This window comes from Colletotrichum truncatum, assembly GCF_014235925.2.
Source record: "Colletotrichum truncatum strain CMES1059 chromosome Unknown Contig_0008, whole genome shotgun sequence".
Taxonomy (NCBI): domain Eukaryota; kingdom Fungi; phylum Ascomycota; class Sordariomycetes; order Glomerellales; family Glomerellaceae; genus Colletotrichum; species Colletotrichum truncatum.
The window spans coordinates 2,706,715-2,732,263 of record NW_027222405.1 but is presented as its reverse complement, the minus strand read 5'-3'; the positions used below and the strand labels follow the sequence as shown (position 1 = coordinate 2,732,263).

Genomic DNA, 25,549 nt, shown 5'->3' with positions numbered 1-25,549 from the left:
TTCTAAAGCCCTCTACATATATCTGAGGGTATCAAATCGCGAAACTGAGAGACGAACTAGTACTCAATAGGTATGTCAAGTTTGGGGGGTGCGTTGGGTGATGACATTAAACTTTCATAGCGTAAACTCACACAGAAGTACCTATGGGATGGGTTTTAAGAGATCAATTAGAGAATCATGTGGAGCTCCTTTTGAGAGAAAAAAAGAGCGCTTAAGGTTGAATAAGCTTTTCGTAAGTGGACCAACCTCCTTCTTTAGAGCATTCTTTTACCGACGTAGACCCTGTCAAAGTCCCATGTGTGGCCATTGTTGACACATTGTAGTAAAGACATCTAGGTTGCTTTGAACATGTATGATGATCCCGATCAGTAAACCAGGTAGAGCCGAAAGTGCTTTTGAACAGGCTGTAATAAATAACCAAGAGTGCTGGGATTTAGATGACTGACAGCCTAACTCGCTTTGAAGATCACGTATATGCCAAAAGAACATTAGGCTCCTTTAAATAATGTGTACTAATGGAATCTTGCCGATGCGGAATGAGCTTGACTACCTAAATAGGCATTTCTTTTTGCGAGCCCCTATTTTACCCGCTTGGGATGTGCTGACGGGATACGTTTGTGTTGTGGCTTTGCACTATAATATCGATACGAGTCACAATGAGACGGTTTAGAGAAGAAGGATCCCTGCTAGCGTGACAGGATACTCAGCTGGCATATTCAGTTCAGGGGCTGTATTACACCGAGAAATAACCTTTCCGTCTCGAGAGTGCTAGCAACACTAAGCACGATCTCTTCACACATCCCTGAGCTCTACGACAGCCTTATTTAATTTACTTTGAGCCAATAGGGGGCTTCTGATGTTCCGTATTGATATTCACTTGCCCACGAACAAGCCACTCTGACTGTATACGCTCCAAACCCATATGATCACACAGTTATTCGCCAATAAGCTGTGTTCACTCACTTAAACCTCTATCCCCTTGCCGCATTGCTGTGGAAGCCCCCTGAAGCATGGGTAACGTAGGCTTGTCCACAGTCAGGGGACTACATAAATCGTTTGCAAATGTTCAAAAATCGTGTACTAGTATTTAGACACCAAACTCGTGGGCTCCTGATCCGGTTAAAAGTTGAATCAGGCACGGAGTACTAGGGCAAGGTACCGCTGACAATTCGGGGATGCGTGTCATGGAAAAAGCGGTGGTTGAATTAGCGCTAATTCTATAGTCTACACTCTATGCATTTTCCGACCCAGGATGATCGAAAGCTGATGCTTCTCGTGGACCTAGCAAGCTTGAGCAGCAGGAAGGTAGCCAGGGTAACCAGCTGGTAATTTCGGTTTTTCACAAGCATTCTTGAAATTTTCAAAGTTGTCGGTGACGCAGCACTTAAGATTGCCTTTCAACTGAAACTGAGGGTCGATATTCCCCTTTACCGTTTTACAGGCGTTTATCGTCAAGGTGGCCGTCAGAGTTCCGGAGGGCTCATATCGCAGTGTGTTGCCGTTGGTTCCTGCGCACTGGAAGCGCCCTGCTTGGCTGCCCGATTCATTAGCTTCGAGTGGCGGTAACGCTAGTTGAGGATAACCAAGGCGTAACTTACGCGAGGACAGCCAGACTTGACAGAATGATGGAAGTTAGGGCAGCTTTCATTTTGATGATAGAAGCTAATGTGATTCTGAAAATCCGCTTGATGTAGTTTGGTAGACGTAATCTTCGATCTAGACAGCAGTACTGACTCTTAATAAACCTCAAGTAGGAAGAATGAGCTGCTCAAGGAGATGATATCGTTTGGATCGAGCTATAGAATGCTCTTTAAATAGTGAAGCCTCACTTACACTGATCCGGTGTATGCAATGTTGACTAGAGTAGACTAGAGTGGGCCGGAGTAGGCCGACGGTAGTGAGTTATCTTATTGGTCAATTCGGTACTACTGATTTAAGTAAAACTTTAAGCGTCTCGCCTCGTAAACTTGCACAATGATGCCTGACTCGTACATGAGACGAACTACTACTGAACTATCTTACAAATTATGGTTCATGAGACGAATGAAAAAGATCTAGCCTCTCGTAATCTAATTTACTTCTGTTAGAGTCATGCTGTATGCTTAAGTCTAAGTGGCAATTTCTCTATTTCCTGAATGTTATTGGCTAGGTACGTATGTTAAGGTTTCCGTAGATTTCAAACTGACTTTGGCTGACTGTGATGCCATATTTCCGGAACGGATGTAATTACTTCCAGTTAACGACTCTGTACAGAGGTAAGAGAATGGCAGCCTCAGCAAATCACTATATAATCCCTCACGAGCACCTTTTGCACCTAAGGGACTCAACAACATCTTTGACATTGTAGTTGCCAGCTATCTCTCGATTCCTCATAATGAAGTTAACCGTCATCCTGCCCATCATCGGCGCAGCCCTAGCTGTTGCATCTGCCATTCCAAATGACGCACTAGGTATGATACGACGCTGGATAACGTATTCTACAGCATCCGCTGACTGGATTGCAGAAAGTCGGCAGGCCAAGAGGTGCAAGATCTTCCAGATCTTCAGAACACCGGATACGACTGCGGGTGGCCGGCCAGGATTTGTCGGCACACCCCAGTGCTGCTGCCAGAATGAGCAGTGTCATGTCATTGATAGAGGCAATGGCATTAATACGTCAGCGAACTTGAACATCTTCCTTACCGGAGACTTCACAATTATCGACGTCCGCAGCCAAGACAAGGGGAAGGTTGGGTCGAACGATATTCGGGGTGCTACTTACACTGTCGCGTCACAGGGAGGTTGCACTAAATAAGGGTGGGCTGTCAACAAAGCCTGTCATCATACAGCTGCAGACCTCACCAATACTCGGAAACTATCAAGTTACCATAGCTAAGTAGTCAATAAGGATATCAGGTCACTATACTTAGTTTATATAGACCAAACGATAACAGTCAAGGTAGCAGATCAATGAGCATCGTTGCGCGTTAATTCACCTTCTTTAGTGACTACTTAATATATATCCGTACTTAAATCGCCTGGCAAACACGCCCAGAAAATTGCACTGATATTTCCCAGTGAGCTATAGCCTCTAAGCAGCAGGGGGTAGCCACACATACACTGCCACGCTGACAGGGATCCCTTCTTAACAAGCTGTTACATCGTGATTCGCATTAACCCCATAGCGATAGCTACGACATAGAGACATCCGACCGTCACGAGTAATGGACGAGACTAGTTTTCTTGTTATTACATCAAGCTTATGTAGGGAACACCGGACAAAAGGTTTATACCTCAGCTATGATAGACATTATTAGCTGTCGAGTCACCTTCCACAGCTACCTTCGAGCTGTTTTGACAATTTACGCTTATATTACTCTTACTCTACACATACACTGCATACTGGGTATGGTGCAGGAACAGACACTGCAGTTACTGTTCTTTCCTCAGCTGTAGAGGTTGTCGTCCCTGCGGAGAATGCGTTAGTTGCTGCAATCAGTGTTGGGGATGAGCTTATGTCGGGAGAATGCGCGTCCAAATTCTAGTAGTTAGATGTCAATGATCAGTCTGGTTCATCTATGTTCAATTAGCAAAAGCCTTCGCCGCTGCATTTAACGCGAGGGGCGGAGGAGCAGCACCAGGTATATCCTTTACCGTCTTAGGCCGAGATTTTGGTATTAGGGACATGGGTTCCGAGATAGACTTGTGCACAAACATAGTTGTGTGTAACTTGATGCGTGTATCGATTTTAGGTAAGGTAAGAGAAATACAAAAACTAAGTATGACATATCGGGCTATCACCACCACTGCGCCGACGGATGATCAAACCCGCCGCCAGATAATATAAGAACTCGTTGCCAACAATTCTGGACCAAACACCAAAGGGGTAAGCTGTCCAGCATAGGCATAAGGTAAGGTGGGTTCGGGTGGTTGTGGTAACAACAGAATGAGTGCCAGGAATGAGCTATCGCCATTGCAATAAGCGGTTACCCCTTACTTCTAAGAAGAACGAACGCCAGAGAGGCAAGCTCAAGGCAGGGCGCCCTTCCGTAGGGGGCACGGCTGAGCAGAGCCGGACCTTCTTTCTCAGGAGACCCGTCAGCCGTCTCAACCTGACAAATATGGAATCTCCGTTATGGCTGTTAGCTGCTAGGTGTTCTGAAATTCGTCCTGTTGCTTTCTTTCCTGCGTTACTGATGTCTCGTTTCGTGAGCTACAGTCGACGAGTCACCCGGAAAAATGTATAGAATCTCCAATGACACTATGATAACGTGCCCTTGTTCAAACGCATCCTCAAAGGCAACATGTGGATAATTGAGGTTTCGTCTTCGAGGTGGGCACTCGGAAGGAAAGGAGAAATAAATCCCAAATGTATGCAATTCAACGCCTCACTAGTCCATAGTCTATCACCCTCTTTCTAAGGAGCCTTACCTTGTATCGACACTGATGTTCCGTTGACGTGGTACAACCTTTCCACCATCCATTTACTTACTCTGACTTCCGCCCGAGATATCAAAGAAGCTGACGACAAATCCGTAGAATCCTGATATATCACGAGTTTTGTGTCTTTAAGGATCTAAAGGTCCTTAAGGCGGCGATAAGACTTCAGTACCAGACATTCGATTTGCGATTGATTGTTTCTTATTCAGAGACAGATAATAAGTATGATGCAACCTCTTGGGAACTTGTCGGGGAATAATAATGATGTCAATCTCCATTCTGATATAAAAGAATTACATCGGGGACAAGCGCTAAATTAAAGGCGACTTGGTTATTATCAGCGATAAAACGCTTCTTCAAGACAACAACGAACCTTGATTATTGAAGGATTGAAAAAGGCGCGAACAAGAATATTACTGAATCGGTCTGATACGTAACTGCTGGAGGGAACGTGGCATCTGGCAGTGATCGTAGGCAAATAAATGGTTGCCAAAACATCTGGAGCAACGAAAACAGAACTAAAGGTCTCGAATCGCCGATTTCAACTTTGACTACGGTTTCTTACTGTTGGTATCACAGGATACCCGTGAAGGGGGATAACTGATGGGGAAACTCTGTCTGTTGTTCTGTATGTCTATGGAAGAAGTTCCAGCAGAAGTGCTGGAGGAAGTGGCTGTCGGTCTTATAGCCGTCAGCCGGCGACGGAGCCACTTCAACCCGGAGTTCCAGAGTTCCGGCTATTCCACCACTTATCTCATAGAACAAGTGGCACAGTGGAGGCTCATGGCAGTCAACGAACGGAGATGCGGCATACTGAGTTTCTGCCTCAAGTCCGCCGCTGATACTTGGCAACAAAGCCTCTGATCCTGAAGGATGGCACTTACGTCCCCTCCGGCACAAAAATGGAACTTCCGACCAGCGCTATCAACTTTGATCCGTCTATATACCCAACTCCACAGAAATTTAATGGAATGAGATCCTATCGTCAATAACAAGAGGAGAAAAAATAACAAAAACATTCGTTCGTCAGTGTACATCGCACAGAGCTTGGCTGGGGCTTTGGGAGGCACGCTTGCGCTGGAAGATTCTTGGCTGATGTTGAGATCAAACTCATATTTGCCGAGTTTCTTCTTAAATATGAGATCAAGAATCCTGACGGTGAACCTCGTCACAGAAACGTCGAATTCGCAACCAACGTTCTTCTAGGCCCGACAAAAGATGTTTTAGTACGATTGCGTAAATGCTGAACATATTCGTTTTCAAGACTTCTTCCAGCATGCATAATTCGTATCACATGAAAACGAAATGTCAACAAGTCTCTCGAACGAAATTAAATCCCTCGAAAATATTAGATATGAACTTTTGGACTGTTTCTCTTTTATGAAGATATCAATTTTCTTGCTAATTTAATTGCTAGGTTTGAATGCGCAGATGTTAGCTCTTGACTTGTTCTCAATTCTATGACTCTTGTGAATGTAAGTCCTCGTTCATTCCTTTAATCACATCGATTCTAATACGACAACAGTGTAACAAATTAGTCTTTGTCGCATGGAAGATCTTGAATTGAAATAGCAGAAGTTCCATTTTAGTTCAGACCAAAAGATGCTTCTTGAGAAACCTTTCCTGTCGCTTGGTAGCGAATTCTGATCTCCCACAGCCATGCTCGCCTCCAGGAATGAAAAGAAGCTCATATTCCTTGTCAGCATCATTCAGAGCCTTAACCAACTGTAGAGTCGAAGCAGGGTCAACATTGTCGTCTAGATCGCCCACTATTAGCATCAAAGCTCCCTGTAACTTGTTCGCATGAACCACGTTTGAAGAGTCTTCGTATGACTTGTCAACCGGGTACCCCATCCACTGCTCATTCCACCAAATCTTGTCCATCCTGTTGTCGTGGCATCCTGAGTCCGCAATCGCCACCTTGTAAAAGTCGGAATGGTGAAGAAGCGCAGCGACAGCATTCTGTCCACCAGCTGAAGCACCCATCACACCAACCCGAGATGTGTCCATCCAGGGACGCGTCTTCGCAGCGGCCTTTATCCATGCAATTCGATCCGGAAAACCAGCATCTTTGAGGTTCTTGTAGCACACGTCTTGAAACTTCTTCGACCTCCAATTTGTCCCCATCCCGTCAAGTGCGACGACAATGTATCCTTGATCTGCCCATTTTCGATACCTAGAGAGGCTAGAGAATTTCTTAGGAGTATGAAAGTCGTGGGGACCGGCGTAGATATCCTCAAGAACAGGATATATCTTGGAGGAGTCGAAATCGGATGGTCGGATAATGATTCCGTAGATCAATGTCCTGCCATCGCGCCCCGGAGCTTCGAATCTCTCAGGAGCTACCCAGCCGTCCTGGACAAGCTGGCTGGTGTCATTATTTTCTGCCCTTAGGTGCAAGACTAACTCCCCGGTCTCCATGTCTCGTAGAGCGGATTCTGGGACAGAGTCCACACGTGACCATGTGTCAACAAAGTACCGTTTAGCTGGGGAACATGCCCATATATGTGTTCCGTCACCTTCAGTGAGAACTTTAAACCCACTCCCATCAAAGTTGACATGAGCCATGTGTGCGTGGTACGGATCCTGACTAGCTACCATGCCGTATCCTTCAAACCAGATCTCCCTTTTATCTTCGTCAATAGATGTCACAGAGTGGACGTTCCACTCCCCTTTTGTTATTTGATTTTTCAGTTCTCCGGTCGTCAAGTCAAATAGGTACAGGTGGTTAAACCCATCACGCTCGCTAGCCCATATCAGCTCGTTGGTCTTCTTGAAGAATCGATGGTAGAGCTTGGAAGAATAATCGATGAATGTTCCGCTGCTGTCTTCAACAAGAGCCTTTACATTGCCAGATATGTTGATGCCGATGACGCGAAGGGTTTGATGTCCGCGTTCATTGAACACGAAGTAATATTCGGAGCCGTCGGAGTTCCAGCCGATATTCTGAATTTTGTACGGGTTCTTGAATACGGCGTCGTCGGTGGGGACTTCTGACTTATATTCTAGGCTGAACAGCCGAGGCCTGTCGACCCGAACACGGTCACCCGGTTTTAGATACCGAACGGTCCGCACTTTTGGCTGAAGCTGGTCGGCGGGGGCTGATTCCCTTAGATGCAGTTTGTGTTCCTCCTCAGGAGTGAATTGCCAAACAACAGCAAACTTCAGATCGCGGGACGTGAAAATCCTAGAGCCATCGTACTGATTTTCCACTGTGTCATTGGAAGATACTGGCGACTTTGTACCATCAGGATCCGTGGCCCATAGCTGATAGTCTTGAATAAACAGTAAGTCGGAAATTTTCGGGTTGGTCTTTTTCTCCTTCTCTTCTTCTTTTTCCTCTTCTGTGCATTCTTTCTCATCTTGGCAAGCTGCTTCTGCCATGGTATTGTCGTCAATTACAAGAGTGTCTTTGCCTCCATCAATCGCAACAAATATTGCTTTCACATCTTCTGTTTTGTCATCGACTAGTTTCCAGACATGTTCTGTTATGGTCTGCTGTCGATCAACTTTTCCTGTACCTATTTTGTTATAAAAAATGGGCTTCCCATCCCAGCCGATCCAATACTTTGACAGAACTCCACCAGTCTGGTTGACAAAGTTTACTGCTACATGCTGATGTTTTCGCCGCGAGGGACGTTCCTTGGTCAGCAACTGGCGTTTTGATTGTTCGAAGATGCCATCCCATTCTTTGAGAGTGCAATCGGACTCGTATGCCCATTTCTTTCCATTGCAAGTGAAACGGGTTGACGTTCCATCAGGGGAAAGGTCAATCCAGGTGAAAGGCAACTTATGAGATTCGACATCTTGAATGCCTTGTTGTCTTAATGCTTCTGCAAGCTTGGTATGGTCGAAGGCGGGCTGGCGCTTCTTACTCGCAGCATCCACGAACACAAATTCGAATTCTTCGGGTGACAAGTAACGACGATACCAGAAAGTGTTGCCACCAGGAAGCCAATGAGGTGAGACGGTTGCCCTGTTGGTGTATATGTCCTCTATTTTAGGATTATCCATCTTGCGGTCGGTTATAGAGAACAATAAAAGAGAACGGGAAGACGCTGTCAGCAATCACAGTTAAGGGCATAGGTGAGATTTAAGTAGCTCTTCTGGTAGCTCTGCTGCCTGCAACTCCGCCTTACATCGACTACCTTACCTACATGTGTGCCGATCAAAGCCGATAGGTCTATTGACTTGGACGACGGAATGCACGTTGCTAAACCGAGTTACTCGTATCATATTGCAAGAATTGAAGGCGTTGAGTAGACCAATCATATCACCAACACAAATCGACAATTCCCTAAAGGTTGTCGCATGACTTCAGCCATGATGCGATCCTCCAATATCCTCTGCAGGGATCTTTAGTCTAATTGTAATTTACCGACTGAGCCGTCCGCTCAGCGGAGATCGGCCGGTTGCGCGGAAAACAGGGAGTGAACGGCCCCGCATTTGACAAAAGTTTCAAACAGGAGCCCAATGACCGGCTTGTGGTTGCCTCAAACCTCTTCCTGGTGCAGAACTGTTACGCGCATAATGCCGTTGAGAGGAAACAAACGCGCTGCAAATACAAATACTTTGGCAGCAGGATCAAACCCCCAGAAAGGTACAATCTTTGCTACACTCCATACTGCCTTGAAGGCTGACATCTGGCAGGTTGCGCAAACTGTGAGCGACGTCGAATCCGTTGTGATTTGAAGCGACCAACATGCCACAAATGCTCTAAGAAGGGCCTAGAATGCCCTGGCTACAACCGTCAGCTTCGATGGGTAAACGGTGTAGCTGCCCGAGGGCATCTTCGGGGCCAGTCGGTTCCAACTAGACCACCTCGCTCCGAACCCTTGCAAGCACCAGCTCTCGCAAGCCATTATCCACCTGGAATGAATTTAGAGCGCAAAGACTCAGATGGCGGATCCATAATATCCTCTTCAGGGCCCGGTCCAGTTGGCTTCACAAAAGCTCTGGGCCTAGATCTGCCAGCACCGAGTATGCATTTCGTGGATTACTACAGAAGCAACCTAGCAGGTCTTATGGTCTGGTTAGACTCTGAAGAGAATGATTACCGAAAACGTGTTGTACCACTCGCCCAGCTAGTTCCGGCCATCGGATTCGCAATCATGGCATTTGCGGCGCAGCACGGGGCGACGACCTTTCTTCATGAGGATATTGCAACTATTGCCCAAGGCGCCCGTGACAAATGTCTGCAGCTGATCCAGCACCGTGCTCAAGAAATGACCAACAGACTTATCGGAGGCCAAGACTTGAATAATGATTCTGATATAGCGGATGCTGAATGGATGTTGGCATCCATTCTCATCATCACCAACTATGAGAATGCTCGGTGCTGTCCTGAGGTCGCCGACGAACATAGGCGAGCCGCTCGGACAATCGTTAACTTGTTTAAGGGCTCTACAGCAGTAGAAAGCCGGGAACTCTTTGCTTTTCTACGCAATCAGCTTGCAATTGACGGCGTGCTGGCGGCCACCACCTCATTTAACCCTTCTCTCATCAGGGACGCAATCACGCCTGGTCCAGGGTCAGATTCTCTGTTGTTTTCCAAGTATCTCACCTTCCTTCACAAAATTACGCTCACGACCATCGAGTCTGCGGATTTGACCTGGCCTATCCATCCTGGGAGAGACAGCCTCACCTTAAGGATGGTTCAATCCGAGTTTGAGCAGGCACGAGGAGCGACGCTGATAGCGGCGGGAAAACTTGGCCTGGAAAGATCCTCATTGACTTCCGACTTCATTCGCCTGGTGGGGGTGTATCATAATGCTGGGCTCTTGTACTCGTTTAGATGTCTTGGATGTACAAACAAAGACAGTGCTGAGTGGACGACGGCATGCAATAATTTGTTCGACCAGCTTACAGGGTTCGAGGATCAAACCGCATTCATTCAAAACCTGCCCTGGCCGGCGTTCATCGCCGGAACGGTGAGCCATGGAGATGAGGAGAGACAAAAGACAGTCCTAGCATTGTTCACTGCCATTCATCAGGCGACTAAATTCAACCATTTCCTTGACGCGGTCAGCTTTTTGAAGGACTTCTGGTCCGGAACGAATGATGACTGGCGTCCTCTTGCGAAGGATAGGGAAGTTTCTGGCAAAAGAATTATTGTTTCTTGAGTAACGACGGAATATCTTGGTTCGCACATACGAACAAGCTGTCTTGCACAGCCCTCACGTCAATCACCTCAAAAGTCGACGGTCTCCTCATCCTCAACCCCAAAAAGGACTCTCATAGGGTCCTGATACTTCATGAACCCAACACCAGGCTCACACAAACCGTAGCCTAACAGTCTCTGGGCCTGGGGTTTCATTTTTCTGACCTTCTCTAAGGGAACCATGAGAAACTGGTTCTCCGCGGGGCGTAATGTTGGCTGGCACAAAAAGATCCCAACAGTTTCCCGGTACTCATCTCTATCAAAACGACGCATCGATCAGTACATAACTTGGAGAAGCTTCGCCGTAAGCGCCGGTTTGATTGAGGGAAAACTCACTTGGTGATGTTCCCGCCGCCTGCGTGATAGGTATTTCCAAGGAAGATCAGCGCATCTCCGGGCTCAAGCTCAGCTGGAACAGTCTCGGAATCCAGCGGTCGACGTTCCGGCCCCCAGAGGTGCGATCCTGGAATGACAACGGTAGCACCGTTGGCAGCTGTTGTCTTGGTCAACGCGGTTACGCAGCCAATCATTACCGGGAGTGTCTTGTCATGGGGGTGGTAGTCGCTTCACATCACATCAGCCTCTTGCAAATCTCCAGACGGGGATGGGTCGCTTACTTATCATCGCGGTGCAAAACCTGTTGTGTTCCTCCCGGATTCACTCTGAATCCAACTGTAGAGGAAATAATCGGCTTTCCGCTAACCGTCTTCTGTTGATCGCCTCTCCAGAAGGTATATGACGAAGAGACGAGCATGTTTGCGACGTCGGTATAGAGCTTGTTACAAGCGAGTTCTACACATCCATCTGAGATACCCAACAAGCCGGATGCCCTTTGGGTGGTTGGCGGAAAGAAGCCGTACTTATCCGGAATGTCCTCGTCGAAATATGGTTTCAGGTCTTTTTTAATGGACGCCGCTAGCTCGCGGGGGATCAGATTCTCGACAATGACACCACCATCACGCTTGATGATATCGGCCAGCGCCTCAGGAGTGGTTGCAGGGTCCGTAGCGTCGTAACGGGCAATACAAGGATGAGCGCCGGATTCTTTCATCATGGACATGATGTTTGTGGTTAGTTGATATGTTCGGGCGAAAAAATCCTTCATGAGCTGCTGGAATAGTCTCTTTATATAAGTATTGATCTCGCCTTGGATCTGTTATCTTCATGTTTGTATCTGATGAACCCTAGCACAGAAACGCGTTTCAATTCTAGATTCTCAACATAATGCCCATCTTGGGAAAGTTTACTGGGGTCACAAACACACCCGTGAGTGGGCTTCGCCGCTTGCTGTTAGTTCAGGGAGGCCCCCTGCAAGTACATTGGCAACGTCAGGGCCACTACAGGATAGTTCACCTCCACTCTCTCATTCGCACCTCACCCACTCAGTCACCGTGAAGTGGCTGCTTGGTTCGATAAAATGATGTTGGACGGGAGCTAAGGAAGAGAAGGGCGAGCATGGTAAACGAAACAACTGTATGTTCACCCGCACTACCTTCAGCTCGAGAGTCCCAATAGGTCTTCTTTTGTACTAGAGTGGTGGAACATCCTGCTCTGGTCACCTGCTACAATAGTACAGGGCGAGCTCATAATAGGGTGCGACCTGGGATCAGGGGCTAGCAAACTGTTGGACTGCTTAGCTTGTTGAATGACTGGTCTTGAACATCAAGCCCTCTGCACAATGGTTCGAGTTCGACTTCATGCTGCCATAAAGGACGTGCACAGCCAGCAGCAGTGCTTCTGTTGCTAAATGTTCTAAAGTTTTCCGTTGGATGCATAGGCCTGAGACTATTCTTAGAATCTGGTACCATTACAGTCCCCAGATCCAAGGTGCAAAATACCGGAGGATGAACTCGGTGACGTTGCGGATGCAATCCACAACGACATCAGTTAACCACCTTGCGACAATAACTACGACAAAAAATGGCTCTCAGCACCGGATCTCAAATGCAAGAGAATCCGGTGGACAATGCAGTGGAGGAGACAAGGAACGGTGAACAGTTTTGGTTAAAAGGTAACTACCACGAAAAGCTGAGGTCACTGATTCATCTGATATCCACCCCTCCACCCCTGCTCACTAGCCTTAAAGATGTAGCTGATTGCGCACTAACCCAATATGGGCATTATTTTGAGAATTGTCCAGCAACGTGGATCCTGTGGGGAGCCTGTTCAGGTGCATCTCAATCATCCACCAGTCGAGGGTCGTACAATGCGAGTTAAGCAGGGTGAGCTAGGCACTTCTACAGAATACTGGTCAATAAAGCAGAACTTTTATTGCTATCGATAGATATTACTAATGCATTAGTGATTTGTTAATTTAGCATTACTACATATTTACCTCTCACAATTAACAATGAATTGATTTGTATGTTCGTGTAATGGGCGTCCGAGTCGAACGACACCATTATCGTCACCCGGATTCGCTTCTTGAAGGTAGTGCAGAGCTCAGAGGTTACGTCAGTAATTATTTGATGTAGGTTAAGCAGTAACTTAAGACAGTCTCAGGGATGATTGGTTCCTACCTACCTAAAGTAACTATTATGTCAGTGTAGGCAACATTTCAAACAATCTACATTTGCACGAAGTATCAATTCTCTCAGGCTTTTTACCAGCGTCGACTTCGACAACGAGGTCTTCCATTTACTTAAACTAGGTCCGAGTATCGAGTCCTACGATATCTGTCGCCGTCCCAAATCCACTGAGACGGGAAGTGTATTGAACGAAGTGACCTGCTTTGGGCACATCAGAGGGTTCTTAGGACCAAAAGTTGCTACAATCAATGAATCATGCTGTAGGTTTCACAGGGGGTGAAACGGAATTCCGTTCGTCAATAACAAATAACAGTAAATTGGTTCTAATCGATGGTTCATGATAGTTGAAAGTGGTGTTGTTGACTAGAAGGTGGGGATATTCCCCCTTGGCCTGTCACGTGGGTCTGGGAGGCTTGGGCCTCTCAGCCTGGCGGGCGTGTGGCTGGAAGTGCCACACGACTCCGTATTCCAACTATCGCAACACATGCCCTCCTTTTACTTGGACCTTCTGTGTTGTACTTTGAATGAACATCCGTCCTACATCTAAACTGGGCAGCGGCGAGTGCCGCAAGATTCTTTGTTCCCTGATCATAAGCTTTCCTTACTCTGATTTGAACTTTGTCTTAATGTGATCAGACTAGAATAGGATGATTGTCCCTCAATAAATCTACGTGGGTGTCACTTGATTAAGAAATCGAGGAACATTGAATTGGACGAATAAAAAATCGTTTACTTATATTGAAATACCATTTCAGTCTCTGGGTTTGTGTCGAAAATCTTGAGAAAATTGCAATGGAGTATGACTCCATTATGATGATTACTGAGAGGGCATATCTCTCCCATTCACTTCAACCTTTACCTCTACAGCCTTTTCACGAATACACTCACAAGAGAAAACTCCTCAACAGTTGGAAAAGAATCCTTCTTTTCTAAGTCCGTAAGGGTATCTCGTGATCCCAACTTTGTGGTCGATTCATATCTGGTTAAACATCTTACATTTTACCACCTGAGAAAGTCATGTGTTTAGGGCCTGGGAATTTTCGAGGTGAAGAATAAAACAGTAGGTGAGGTTCTTCATTCATGGCTCTTATTCCCTCAACGCCCCCTTGATTGCCGTAATTTCGTCAAAGAAGGCATAAAGCTACTACGTAGTACTAGGTCAGGTATTCTTCGATTGAAGGCATTTAGTTTGCGGACAGCGGAGCGAGCGCATTGCGCACAGCCCAAAACCTTAACAACTTGGGCCAGCACGCCACCAAAGTCCGCAAAGGTGGAGAAGACCTGCCGGCCATTATTTCCTGAAAGAAAGTCCGCAGAACTCCCAAAAAGGCAAGTCCGCAAGATTTACAGTGTAACAGGGCCTGCAACACGCTAAAGGCACTCATCTTGCTGTAAGTATCCAAGATGTTGAAGCACGTGGGAACTCACTACCATCGTTTCGCATAGGAATACCATTTTTCTAGCGGAAATCATATTTCAGCGGAAAGTAAAGGTGGGACTTGACGTTTGATCTAACCGGCGTCTTAGCGAAGACAGCGAAGACTGACATATGGACCCTGTTCAGCCCCCTTAACCTCAACTGACAACTAAGTATAAAGAGCCTCGACAGCCAGATGAGATGGAAATTCTTCTCAATCTCATCACTTCATAAGCAAACAAACATCTACAACTACTTCTTCCATGCACATCACTTATAAACATTTCATTGTATAACGTCCAAAAGCAAAATGTCTCCTTCTACCCCCATCCGATTTGATAACCGCGTAGCCATCGTCACTGGCTCTGGTCGTGGCCTTGGGCGCCAGCACGCGCTACTTCTGGGTAGCCTTGGAGCCTCCGTAGTCGTCAACAGCACCACTCCGCTTACGAGTCAAGCCACCGTCGATGACATTGTCAAAGCTGGCGGTAAAGCTGTCGCATGTGTTGGTAGCGTCTCGGACGAAGCTGTTGCCAAAGCATTGGTCAAGAAGGCCATCGACACTTTCGGTCGAGTCGATATCATTATCAACAATGCTGGTACCTATGAATCGATACCGTATGATCAAACTACTTCCGCTGGGCTGCGCAACATGCTTGCCATTCATGTTGAAGGATCGGACAATTTGACGCGTGCAGCTTGGCCCTACATGCAGAAGCAGAAGTATGGCCGAGTTGTCATGATCACGTCTCATACAATCTTTGGTATGGCTGGCACCTCCGCCTACGCTGCCGCCAAGCTTGCCGTTGTTGGTTTGGCCAAGACCCTTGCTGTCGAAGGAGAACCGTACAACATCCACGTCAACGCTGTTGCTACCACAGCCTTCACGGATACGACTGAAAAGAACTTGCCCAACGAAGAGTTCCGACAATTCATGAAGGCAAACTTGCCTTCTTCGGAGCCGGCACGTGCAGTAGTATGGCTCACACATGATGATTGCAAAGCAAACGGGGAGACCCTTGGTGCCCAAGGGAAAATTATAACTCGCATTTTTCTGGGAGAAACCAAGGGTTACCAAGGCTCGCCTCAGGATAAATGGGATGTCGAGACTGTCAGGGATAACTGGGATCAGGTGGTCGATGAGAATGAGTATGATGCACCCCCCAACGGTAATGCCCTTGGCACGGTGCTCTTCCAGAGATTCTCTGCTGGCTCATCCTAAAAACGGGATAATTGCTTGAACTTCACAATGGGGTTGTAACTTTTGTCTGTAGCCATCATTTATGAGCTATCTGTATCAACTGAATCGATATAAACATGAAATACTAAGCTGCCTTTTTTGTCCTTTATCAGCCTTACGGACTAACAATCTCAAAAGACCGTGACACACAATGAGTTTGATTAATTCCAATGGCACTGTCTCTTTAAGCTGCTTAGTCATCCCTACTTTGAGCAGATACTCCACCCAACTTCAAAGACAACTGTGTTGATAGTAGTTCTCTAAGACGTCCTTGGATACCTCTCACCTCAGATGTGTTGTAATGCAGCGTCACTTCCTGTCAGCGTACTTCATCCTTGTTGCTACTACAAGCTAGTCTTTCAGAAGCAGGGTCGCACACTCTGGGCATGGGCAGTCTCTGGCGCCTTCAGTTGTTTCGAGATCGCAGCAAATTCATTATTTAGTACTAGGGTAGTAAGAGAAAGCACAAATTTATCTCACCTCCTCCCAACATGGAATTTAAGTAAGATTTCCTGCATCAGCCAAGTATATGACGAAGGGCCTTGGACACCTCCTTATCAAGATAAAGAAGGATGTCTGAGGCATCTTTGCGAGTTTCCTAATAAGATCTGATGCCAAAGTAAAAAAAATTTGGTGAGCCACCCGAGTTGCAAGAATTCACTGCAACAGGAAGGAGCCACTGCCTCCTCATTTGTACGCCCCTTCCTGCTCAATAACTTACCTGGGGGGCTTCTCCCAAGCCATTTTCATTTGGCATTTGAAAGAAAAAGACAAATCACATTTCCATGTCACATCACAAAGTAATTTGGGAAAGAGCAGGCTTTTACAAACATCGTCACATGCCGTTTCCATAATTAGCAGCAGCCCAAGTTAAGTGTGTGAATTTCTGTCGCAAATGTGCTTGATTAATTTCACTAAGGTATTAATATCTATTCTTCGTGAAAACTGATTCATTCTGTTTGTACCTAATTTCCAGTAAGACGTGAATGTAGTAGTAGAGTGTGCACCCGTGAAGAAGGTAATTATGGGTTTTTGCGTCTACCGTATCACTTCCGCGGATCCTCAAACGCCGTAAAGTCAACCAAGTTCCAAACCAATATCGACAAGTCTCTCAAACACGGGTGAGATCTAGTTATCTTTGGCGTCGTCCAGCCACTCCTCGACAAGACGAATCTGTTGAAGTTCGGAGAGGTCTTCCTGGACATCGTCTTGATGCTGGCCACAAAGAGCAAGGAGGCGGGCCCGACACCAATAAACAACAGTTGTCCAGTTCCACTTGCCAACGCGTTCTAGCTCGTTGGAGTCATAGTGGTCGGCGACAATTTCCTTTAACTCTTCTAGGCTAAGGTCGCCATCGTGATCAACGGAAGTAGCAGGGATCTTCTGGCCTTGCTCATCGATCCAGAAGAAAGCCAGTTGGCCATTAGCCTGGAAGCTAGCTTTGAACATAACAGGATGGCCAGCCCGTCGGTGAATAGGTACAGCACCACCTTTGGTTTTGATGGGCGCATCCTCATTCAGAGTGCCAACAAATACACCAGACTCGTCGTTGGTGCGCTTGGGAAGAGAGGCAGGAGCTGGATTGGCCTTCTTGGTGGTCCAGCCATTCTCAAAGACCTTGACCCACAGGTCGGCTCGAAGTGAATCAATGGTGGGCGCATTAAGAGGGTAGTTTCGCTGCATAAGCGTAGTGAGAATAGCATCACACATATGCTTCTGCTCCTTGGTGAGGTTTGCAATGCAAGTAATTACAGCCATTTTGTCTGTCTGTACCGGCGTTAGCCTTCGGGTATTGTGCTGTATGCAAAGGACCGGACAGTTGTGATTGAATTGAAGGACAGCAGAGGCGGAGAGAAAGTGTGTGATGAAGATGGTTTCTCAGGTGTGTAGAATGCTGAGTTTGGTGTTTTTGTGACGTTAACCAATTTGTGAAAAGGCTGGTATTGGTGTTTGTTTGAATTGTGAGGAAGTGAGTGCGAATCCGTTGAGTGATGGATGGGCCTTCCGAATTCGAGAAAGAGAAGTAAAATGGCCAGTCTTTATACTAGATTTGATTAAGGCTGCCTGGCATGAACTTCTGTGAGAACATTAGCAACATGAAGGTATAACGAAAAAGAGACAGAACAGCAGCCATGTCGGGTGCAGAACTGTCAGACTGTACCATCACAACGAGGTTCAATTAGCATTACAAGCACATTCTATATCAAACCAATGTTACAGAAGATGATTCTCTGTGTTCTGGTTATTACATACAAACTAATCAATAGTTATATGCTTGTTACGCAACAATACATGCTATTGATCAGCCCTTTCATGATCGGAGCAAGGCAGCCCTAGCAACACAAAGTCAAAATCGTGAATAATGTCTTCTTCAAATCGAACCTGAGCTTGACAATCTAGTCTTCAAACTTCCAACACAATATTGCTGTCCATTGATTAAGCACAATATCTTGTATATACAACTTTTCCAGCTGTTCAAACTCCGTCGTCAGATTTGGTGATGCCCGAGCGGAGCGATCGCAAACAAACCTCGTGATGCCTGAGTGCTGCTGTGGGATCAATCAAATTTTCATCCACCCACTGGGCCACGAATAGGGCCCGCGGGGTGGCTGTTGACTTGGGAATTCCCTACCGACAGTCAGATGGCTGCCAACATATCACAAACATGGCAATCTGGTATGGAACACATTTTTTTCATAGTGTCAATGAGAAAGGTTACTCAGTTCAACCGAGGAAAGGAAAGCGGTTAGTCAGTATGTATGTGCTAGTATTTGGATCCAAATAATTCGTGGTTAGCTTGTCAGGTTGCCGCATTACGAATCTCTGAAGCACCACGACAATCTGAATTATGGAGGGAAAGTGTGTTGAGCATGTGATATAAAGTTTTACATTGCATTACTGCCATCGTTTTGCAACAATTCTAATCGATAAAAGACTGCAAAATGGTAGGCAAGAGCAATATTGGAATCTCTCGTGAACCAATTTCGCATCTACTCGCTGGGCATTTTGGCATAATGGGGTGTGATGGTGATGGCCCTATCGCTGCACAGATGTTCTTCTTCAAAGGAATCGGTAGCCAACCATTAGTGACGGAATAAAAAGCTGTAATTACGCTATTATCACGTAGAAATCAAATCTTATATTTCTATAGTATCCAGAACCGCTTTATTTTAATATTCTTTCGCTTCAGAAGATCATTGACTTAAGCACTCGGAGAGCGATATCGCCGGGCACCCACTATGCAATCTCCACGGACAGCATCAATTTATCAAAACACTAGATGTTTCTAGGGTAAAAAGATATGACTTCATATTGATTCGAGTCTTTTTCAGATAACACTTTTGTTTGTGGGCAGAACACTGTCAGCACAGGCTCGTAAGTGGTCGGAAAATGCTTGATTCCACTATGGCTGACCACTTAAACAGAGAAATCAACAGAATGGTGAGATCGACATGTCCCTGAGTTCATTGATAGACGTTCTTTCAACAACATATTGTAAAGTCCTGCCTTTGTATTTCACAACGGCAATGTAACCTTTATCCCCGCCCGCCTCATTATACGCCCTGGCCGTAGAGAGCCATATTGTACCTTTGAAAGAATATTCACTGAATGAACTTTGCCTTTGTTAACTCGCTCTTATTTCTTACTAAGAAACCCTTTTGGATACCTCATGCCACAATCCCCAGCCCTTTCGCCATTCCCGAAAGTATCTCGTACAAAGCCCACGCACCAGGATCAGGTAACTCCTGCCCCGCCGCCTCTCCGACGTAAGTCGCCCGGCCAAACCTTGCTTTGAGATACCTCGTGGCCTCCGCCTTCTCAGCCGCCACCTTAACGGAAGCCCCGAAGTCTGCAGTTTTTGCAAAGCTGTCCGTAAATGGGATCAAAACATCCATAACGGTACGGTCACCTTCTCTCGCTGGCGTGTGGGACTTCAAAGACTCCACAGCTGATGCGAGAGACTTGGCGTAGAGGGCAGAAGACGAACCGGCAGCAACATTGCCATTTTCTTGTGCGTTGGCCCTGAGGGACGAGGCAAAAGCAGACAGCAGGATTCCTAGAATGGCACCCAGAGTGCCTCCCATGTCGTCTACGGCGTCGATGGTAGATTCCAAAAAGTGAAGGACTGAACCGCTCTTCGCAACGCCGTTGTCCAGGTTACGAAGCAGCGACTCGCAGAGACCCTTGACAGCCTCTCCGCAGTCGCCATCGCCCATAACCATGTCCCACTTTGTCAAATTCGGCTCTGCTGCAATCGCGCTTTCGCAACCTGATCTCACTGAGCTCTCAATCAACTTAGGATCAGCCTGAATTTTAACAGTCGACTTGGCGTCTGCTGCGTTGTTCTCGTCTGCGTGACCGTTAACAGCAACGCCATTCGTCTTCTCGTTGTTCGCGGTCGGGCGAATGATATTAGGCCATGATACAGCTGTCGTTTGGCGGTCAAGAAGGTTCAGCAACTCTTCTGCGCTCGTTTTCGATTGCCTGGCTGCCGCCGAGATGTTCACCAGGGAAATAGAGAAGCCAGGCGCGTTCAGGGAGGTCTCGAAAGCACCGGTTAGTGTACGGCTAGGCTTGATGTTCCACGTTGAGGCCAACTGTGTTTGGACCTCGTCCGTAAGCGCGCCTAGTTCCAGGACGGAGAGACCGCCGTAGTTGTTGATGAGTAGGGTGACCACGTCATCTTTTTCAAAGGTGACAAATGCCCTTTCAGCATCAGCCGGGTCGCACACCAACTTCAGCATTTTCTCAACCAGGTCCTTCACAGACGGGAAAGGAGACAGCAGCTGCTGCGCAGGTTCATTGTGGATTCCAGCACCGAGGGCACAGGAGTCCTCCGCAATGGAGTGGAACTGCCTGCCAGGCACATGGCAGTGGTCCAAGGCAGAGCCTATCGACACAGTCTGGTCATTGACTGCCCTGCCGATGTCGACGCACCTCTCGAAGGAGTACTTCTCAGCTGCTGCTGCGGACAGAATCTTCATGGCTGCAATTTTATCAGACTCGGTTTCTTCTTGCAGAGAGGCAAAGTAGGAGAATCCTTACTGAAGATGTGGCCGGGCATTCCTCTTCTGCCCACCCTGCTGCTCCTGCTCCTACCAATTGATACATCGTCTGTGGCGGGGAGGACGACAATGTTATCCGAAATTCCAGCAGCCTTTGCCCTTTCGGCGGCGAGGCCGAAGTGTAGGCGATCTCCAGTGTAATTTGTGATGAGAAGAATAGTACCGGCGTTTGAAGGAGCTAGCCTCATGGCCTCCAAGACCTGCTTCGTGCTCGGAGAGGCAAAGATGTCACCACACGCAACTGCCGAAAGCAGACCCTCGCCGACAAATCCGCTCCATGCCGGCTCATGCCCGGAGCCGCCACCGCCGATAATGCTAACGGTTGCAGGGTCATTGTGGGAATTTGCGACAACACGGTCAGCCTCGCTGAGGGTAAGGTGAGGGTTGGCTGAGACGAGAGCACGGAGGGCTCTCGGGACAAGCGTATTCGCTGCGGTATCAGGGAAATAATGCTTGGTCGCCATGGTTACGTGGTATAAGGGAGGAAATTATCAAAATTGCCCTTCAGCTATTGCTAGAACGGCTGCAACTCCTGGATATAAGGAGTGCGATGGGGATACCGAACCGCATGGCATCGTTGCGAGGTTTCTCGCATGCCGTCCATAGGCGCAAGACATTGAAGCGCAACGCGCCTCGATTCCATGCAATATTATCCATAGGTAGTCTTCGTCTCTGCAACGTCGCGGCTATTCTGTCGATATGTGAGTCCGCTGGCTGGGGATGACAGTGAAGCTGGGACGTGGCCCCGAGACGCGGGCTTCACCCCGAGCCGCGGACTACCCCCTTGTTTTACGCACGAGACATCCAACTTTTTCGATTTTTCTGGGGGTGGTTCGTTTTCCCCGCGCGCAGTTCCGATCAAGACCCCAGTTCGACTCCGCAATTAATGAGTAGCACAACATAATCGGACAAGTGCCGACTACTAATTCACGAACTACAAGCCGAAAGGGAGTTAGGGATGTCAGTTACATAGTATGCTCCGCTTCTAACGGAAATAACCGCCACGACTTCGCATTTCCTCTGGGTCACGAGTGATCCCCGGTTACACCCCAGACTCCCAGACTCACACAGACTCTACGGTGACTGAAACTGTAGATCCTAAAGTGCTGTTTCGTCAAATCTCATCTCTAGCCCCAAAGGTTTAACCAATTAACCCCCCCAGTTGAGAGCCCGCGTCTCGCAGTCTTTATGCTGGACTCCCGCATGCAAGGTTTCTCTGTACATTTGGGACGACCGCAGCCTGCCATGACCTCATGGACGGAAGACAGAATGCACCCGCAGCACCAAAGAAGCGCGTCAGAAAGCCCAGGGGTCGCGGTTTGCGCACCAAAACGGGCTGGTGAGTTGAACCTAGACCTCCACCTCCAGCGGTCTCGAGGCGCGATCACTGACTGACCCGCGCGAAATTTGCAGCTTGACATGCCGCGAACGGCACAAGAAGTGTGACGAAAAGCAGCCGGTATGTGGCCCATGCAGCATCTCGTCTCGACATTGCGTCTTTCCCCAGATCGCCCAAGATGCAGGCGGTAAGCAGGCGAGCCCAGCCGCCCCGGTGGTGGCCAACTCTCCTCGGACGCGGTATCGTCGCGCTGCGGATGTACAATCTCGCGTAGATCAGGATGCAGCGAGGAACTCAGCAGCCGAGTCCACTACTCCTGTGTCCCTCGTGACGCAGACCTCGGTGCCACCGTTGACCCAGTCACCACGCGACTTTGAGGCTACCCAGTCGTTGTACGCGAGCCAGCCGCCCGTCTCGGCAGGGCTGACGCTCGGCGATGTGTACAGTTACTCCCCCGAGACCGTCGCATCCGAGCTGTGGACCACCGACCTCGCCTCGACCCGATGGCTCGGCCTGCTCGCTACGGACGCCGCGCAGGCTGACAGCGGCTTCTCGCTGGCCCCCAGTCCCGCTCCGGAAAATGAGGAGCAGCGACGTGCGGCCTCCTTGCACGGCCCACCTGATGCGGGCAACCTGGAATCTCGTCTCAACGATGTCTCCGACCCGGAAAGAAAAGCCTGGCAGGCGGACAGGGACATCAGCTTGACCAACCGCGAGGCCGTTCTCTTCCGGCACTTCACCGAGCGATCTTCGCGTTGGCTGGATTTCTTGGATCCTTTCATGCTTTTCTCCACTTATGCAGTCCGCTTGGCCTTGCGGAATGCAGGTCTCATGAATGCCATCTTGGCTTTGTCGGCCAAGCACCTCTCCAAGTTGGAAGGGGCGCACTCGGGCCGGGATACGGCTGGTGGTAGTCCTGCACAGGAATCTGGCGGCGAGTGGATTCGGTACTACTATGAAACCCTCCGCTACGTCCAGGAAGCTCTAGCTTATACCAGCTATACCAATTCGGAAGAACTAAACGCCACAGCCATTGTCATCTCGGCTTACGAGATGCTCGATGAGTCGGATGGCCGGGGAAATTGGCAGAGACACCTGAAAGGCGTCTTCTGGATCCAGCGGTCTCAGGATGTCAACGGGTCGTCCGGTGGCCTTCGTCAGGCAGTCTGGTGGGCTTGGCTCCGTCAAGACATTTGGGCCGCCTTCCGAGAGAAGAGACGATGTCTAAGCTTCTGGGCTCCGTATAAAGAATACCATGAACTAGATCAGAACGGCCTCGCGCACATGGCCATCTATCTCCTCTCTCAGGCTGTAAACTTTTGCGCCGACTCCCGCTTGGCGGATGCGTCACCTGCGCCAGACGCGTCTGCCGTGGCCAACAGATCTCGCACTGGGAGCGAACTATTGGCCAATTTAGAGCGATGGAGGTCATATCTGGGCAGCGAATTTAAGCCTCTCCCAACGTCGACTAACCCTTCTGACGTCTTCACTCCGCTCTGGGTTCATCCTCCCCAATTCGGCGTTGCTCTTCAGGCTTACTGTTTCGCACGTATACTCATCCTTCTACACAGTCCTATACCCTCGGGATTCAATGGCTTCTTGAAAATGCAGCGGTCTCTCTCGGAAGCCGTTGACACGATATGCGGAATAGCAATGGAGCTGAACGACGAAGGCTGTCAAATCCTTTCTGCACAATGTCTGTATGGCGCTGGACTATGCGTCCAGGAACCCGTAAAAAGAGAAAAAATATTATCCCTCATCGAAAAAAGTGAAGCAAGAGTTGGCTGGACGCCGATGGCGACTTGGCGGGAGGATCTGAGGCAGGCGTGGGCGGATGCTGACACTAGGAGCCCGGATGCTACGCGTTGACGATTTCCGCGCGGTTTAACATATACCCATGTCTATTTGGTATCACTACATCTATTTCTAAGATAAATATGAATCATGAGGGGATTATGCCTTGCCAGTCGATTTGCATACATCCATCTGCCACTCCATTAACTTCTGAGCTTCCTTGACACCCTGCTCCATCAATGTCGTCAAACTAAGAGTCGGGGCGTTCTTTTTCAGATGGACCAGGTAATCGTCTAGCACCAACTTGTTGACGTTGACCTTTGACACACCCCCGCGGATGCAAGTCTGCATCAAATCCTCGGGGAAATCGTTGGTTCCGTGGAGAACAATTCGCACCCTACCAGCAGCCTTGGCCCGGATCTTTTCTAACCTGTCAAATCGAGTAAGTAACCGTGCTACCACGTCAAAATCTGATATCCTTACCTATCAAACTCCAAAACGGGGCCTCTAGCACCGTACTCGCCGTGTACGTTTCCGAAAGCGGGTGCCAGGAAATCAATTCCTGTCGCGACAAAGTCCTCAACCTGCTCCTCTGTCGTCAGAGCGCCCTCCAGGTCTGCCGTGTCTGCGATACCATCCTCGCCGCCCTCGATCCGCCCCGGTTCCGCCTCTGTCGCGATGCCCCTCGCATGGCAGTATGCCACGAGCTCCTTTGTCTTGGCCAAGTTCTCTTCCATCTCGTAGTGGCTCATGTCAACCATGATGGAGTCAAACGGCAGGTTATCAGCGGCATGACGGATCATCTTCTCGTCTTGCGCGTGGTCGAGGTGGATGGCCACCGGTACCGAAGCCGCTTTCGCGGCATGTGCGGCGGCATGCACGAGGAGGCCATTGGAGAAAGTAATGGCCCAGGGAAACACTTGGATGATGAGCGGGCTGCGCTTCGCCTCGGCGGCGCGGATGAAGGAGAGAATGTTCTCAATGTTGTAGGCGATGGGTGCGACGACACCATACTGACCCTCCTCGGCGGCCTTGAGGATTTGATAGGTCTTGTTCTTGGAGGGGTCCCAGCTCGCCATGGTTGCTATAGATCAACTTCTAGTATTTTTGAAATGTCGTTCCAGAATTGTCGTCGGTAGAGATCCTGAGATAATGCGCTTGATGGGGTGATATCTAAAACCTGAGTATTCAAGTACCATGACCACCTTTCTAATACCGGAGAGATTATTGGCAGTTCCTATGAAACCATGCTTAATCAGGTATCACAATTTCTGTATCTAAATGCCTCCCTACGACCTCGCGACGCACTTTACCCCGCGTCACGTCTGATACTTTGAGTGTGGCTCACAGCATTGAAGCTCAATTGCGGAGGTTGACCGGGGCACGACGAGGGTGTGGTCAAGGCGACCATTGGGGGGGGGGGATAACCTGACCAATTACCCACTTATTTTGTGATTTATGGGGCTACCCTGAGATCAGCTGACCATGGTCAGCTAGTTAGCTATGGTCAGGTTGAAATTCCTTAGCGCGGTTTGAAACCTCACCCTTGACATACTTTTTGTAAGAACATACGACATTTAAACGCT

General features: G+C 48.3%; 10 protein-coding genes across 10 annotated transcripts; 4 read left to right on the top strand and 6 right to left on the bottom strand.

The window, feature by feature from the left end:
• Positions 1-1,281: 1,281 nt before the first annotated feature.
• CTRU02_212223 (uncharacterized protein) lies at positions 1,282-1,648 on the bottom strand (the record flags this gene model as incomplete). Its single annotated transcript, XM_036724947.1, has 2 exons — positions 1,282-1,534; positions 1,599-1,648. The coding sequence occupies 2 exons, from the start codon at positions 1,646-1,648 to the stop codon at positions 1,282-1,284; spliced, it is 303 nt and encodes a 100-aa protein (XP_036583112.1).
• Positions 1,649-2,374: 726 nt separating this feature from the next.
• CTRU02_212222 (uncharacterized protein) lies at positions 2,375-2,794 on the top strand (the record flags this gene model as incomplete). Its single annotated transcript, XM_036724948.1, has 2 exons — positions 2,375-2,450; positions 2,505-2,794. The coding sequence occupies 2 exons, from the start codon at positions 2,375-2,377 to the stop codon at positions 2,792-2,794; spliced, it is 366 nt and encodes a 121-aa protein (XP_036583113.1).
• A 3,215-nt stretch (positions 2,795-6,009) lies between these two features.
• Positions 6,010-8,433, bottom strand: CTRU02_212221 (peptidase s9b dipeptidylpeptidase iv domain protein; the record flags this gene model as incomplete). Its single annotated transcript, XM_036724949.1, has 1 exon — positions 6,010-8,433. One exon carries the CDS (start codon positions 8,431-8,433, stop codon positions 6,010-6,012), a length of 2,424 nt encoding a protein of 807 aa, XP_036583114.1.
• A 516-nt stretch (positions 8,434-8,949) lies between these two features.
• On the top strand, positions 8,950-10,541 carry CTRU02_212220 (uncharacterized protein; the record flags this gene model as incomplete). Its single annotated transcript, XM_036724950.1, has 2 exons — positions 8,950-9,019; positions 9,070-10,541. 2 exons carry the CDS (start codon positions 8,950-8,952, stop codon positions 10,539-10,541), a joined length of 1,542 nt encoding a protein of 513 aa, XP_036583115.1.
• A 68-nt stretch (positions 10,542-10,609) lies between these two features.
• On the bottom strand, positions 10,610-11,639 carry CTRU02_212219 (phytanoyl- dioxygenase family protein; the record flags this gene model as incomplete). Its single annotated transcript, XM_036724951.2, has 3 exons — positions 10,610-10,835; positions 10,916-11,143; positions 11,197-11,639. The coding sequence occupies 3 exons, from the start codon at positions 11,637-11,639 to the stop codon at positions 10,610-10,612; spliced, it is 897 nt and encodes a 298-aa protein (XP_036583116.2).
• Positions 11,640-14,834: 3,195 nt separating this feature from the next.
• CTRU02_212218 (uncharacterized protein) lies at positions 14,835-15,746 on the top strand (the record flags this gene model as incomplete). Its single annotated transcript, XM_036724952.1, has 1 exon — positions 14,835-15,746. The coding sequence occupies one exon, from the start codon at positions 14,835-14,837 to the stop codon at positions 15,744-15,746; it is 912 nt and encodes a 303-aa protein (XP_036583117.1).
• A 1,146-nt stretch (positions 15,747-16,892) lies between these two features.
• On the bottom strand, positions 16,893-17,522 carry CTRU02_212217 (uncharacterized protein; the record flags this gene model as incomplete). Its single annotated transcript, XM_036724953.1, has 1 exon — positions 16,893-17,522. One exon carries the CDS (start codon positions 17,520-17,522, stop codon positions 16,893-16,895), a length of 630 nt encoding a protein of 209 aa, XP_036583118.1.
• Positions 17,523-19,432: 1,910 nt separating this feature from the next.
• On the bottom strand, positions 19,433-21,294 carry CTRU02_212216 (dihydroxyacetone kinase; the record flags this gene model as incomplete). Its single annotated transcript, XM_036724954.1, has 2 exons — positions 19,433-20,751; positions 20,811-21,294. The coding sequence occupies 2 exons, from the start codon at positions 21,292-21,294 to the stop codon at positions 19,433-19,435; spliced, it is 1,803 nt and encodes a 600-aa protein (XP_036583119.1).
• Positions 21,295-22,083: 789 nt separating this feature from the next.
• On the top strand, positions 22,084-24,038 carry CTRU02_212215 (uncharacterized protein; the record flags this gene model as incomplete). Its single annotated transcript, XM_070205794.1, has 3 exons — positions 22,084-22,169; positions 22,244-22,545; positions 22,591-24,038. The coding sequence occupies 3 exons, from the start codon at positions 22,084-22,086 to the stop codon at positions 24,036-24,038; spliced, it is 1,836 nt and encodes a 611-aa protein (XP_070060607.1).
• Positions 24,039-24,122: 84 nt separating this feature from the next.
• On the bottom strand, positions 24,123-25,042 carry CTRU02_212214 (fructose-bisphosphate; the record flags this gene model as incomplete). The annotated part of the gene is made up of 2 exons (XM_036724956.1): positions 24,123-24,393; positions 24,447-25,042. 2 exons carry the CDS (start codon positions 25,040-25,042, stop codon positions 24,123-24,125), a joined length of 867 nt encoding a protein of 288 aa, XP_036583121.1.
• Positions 25,043-25,549: the final 507 nt, after the last annotated feature.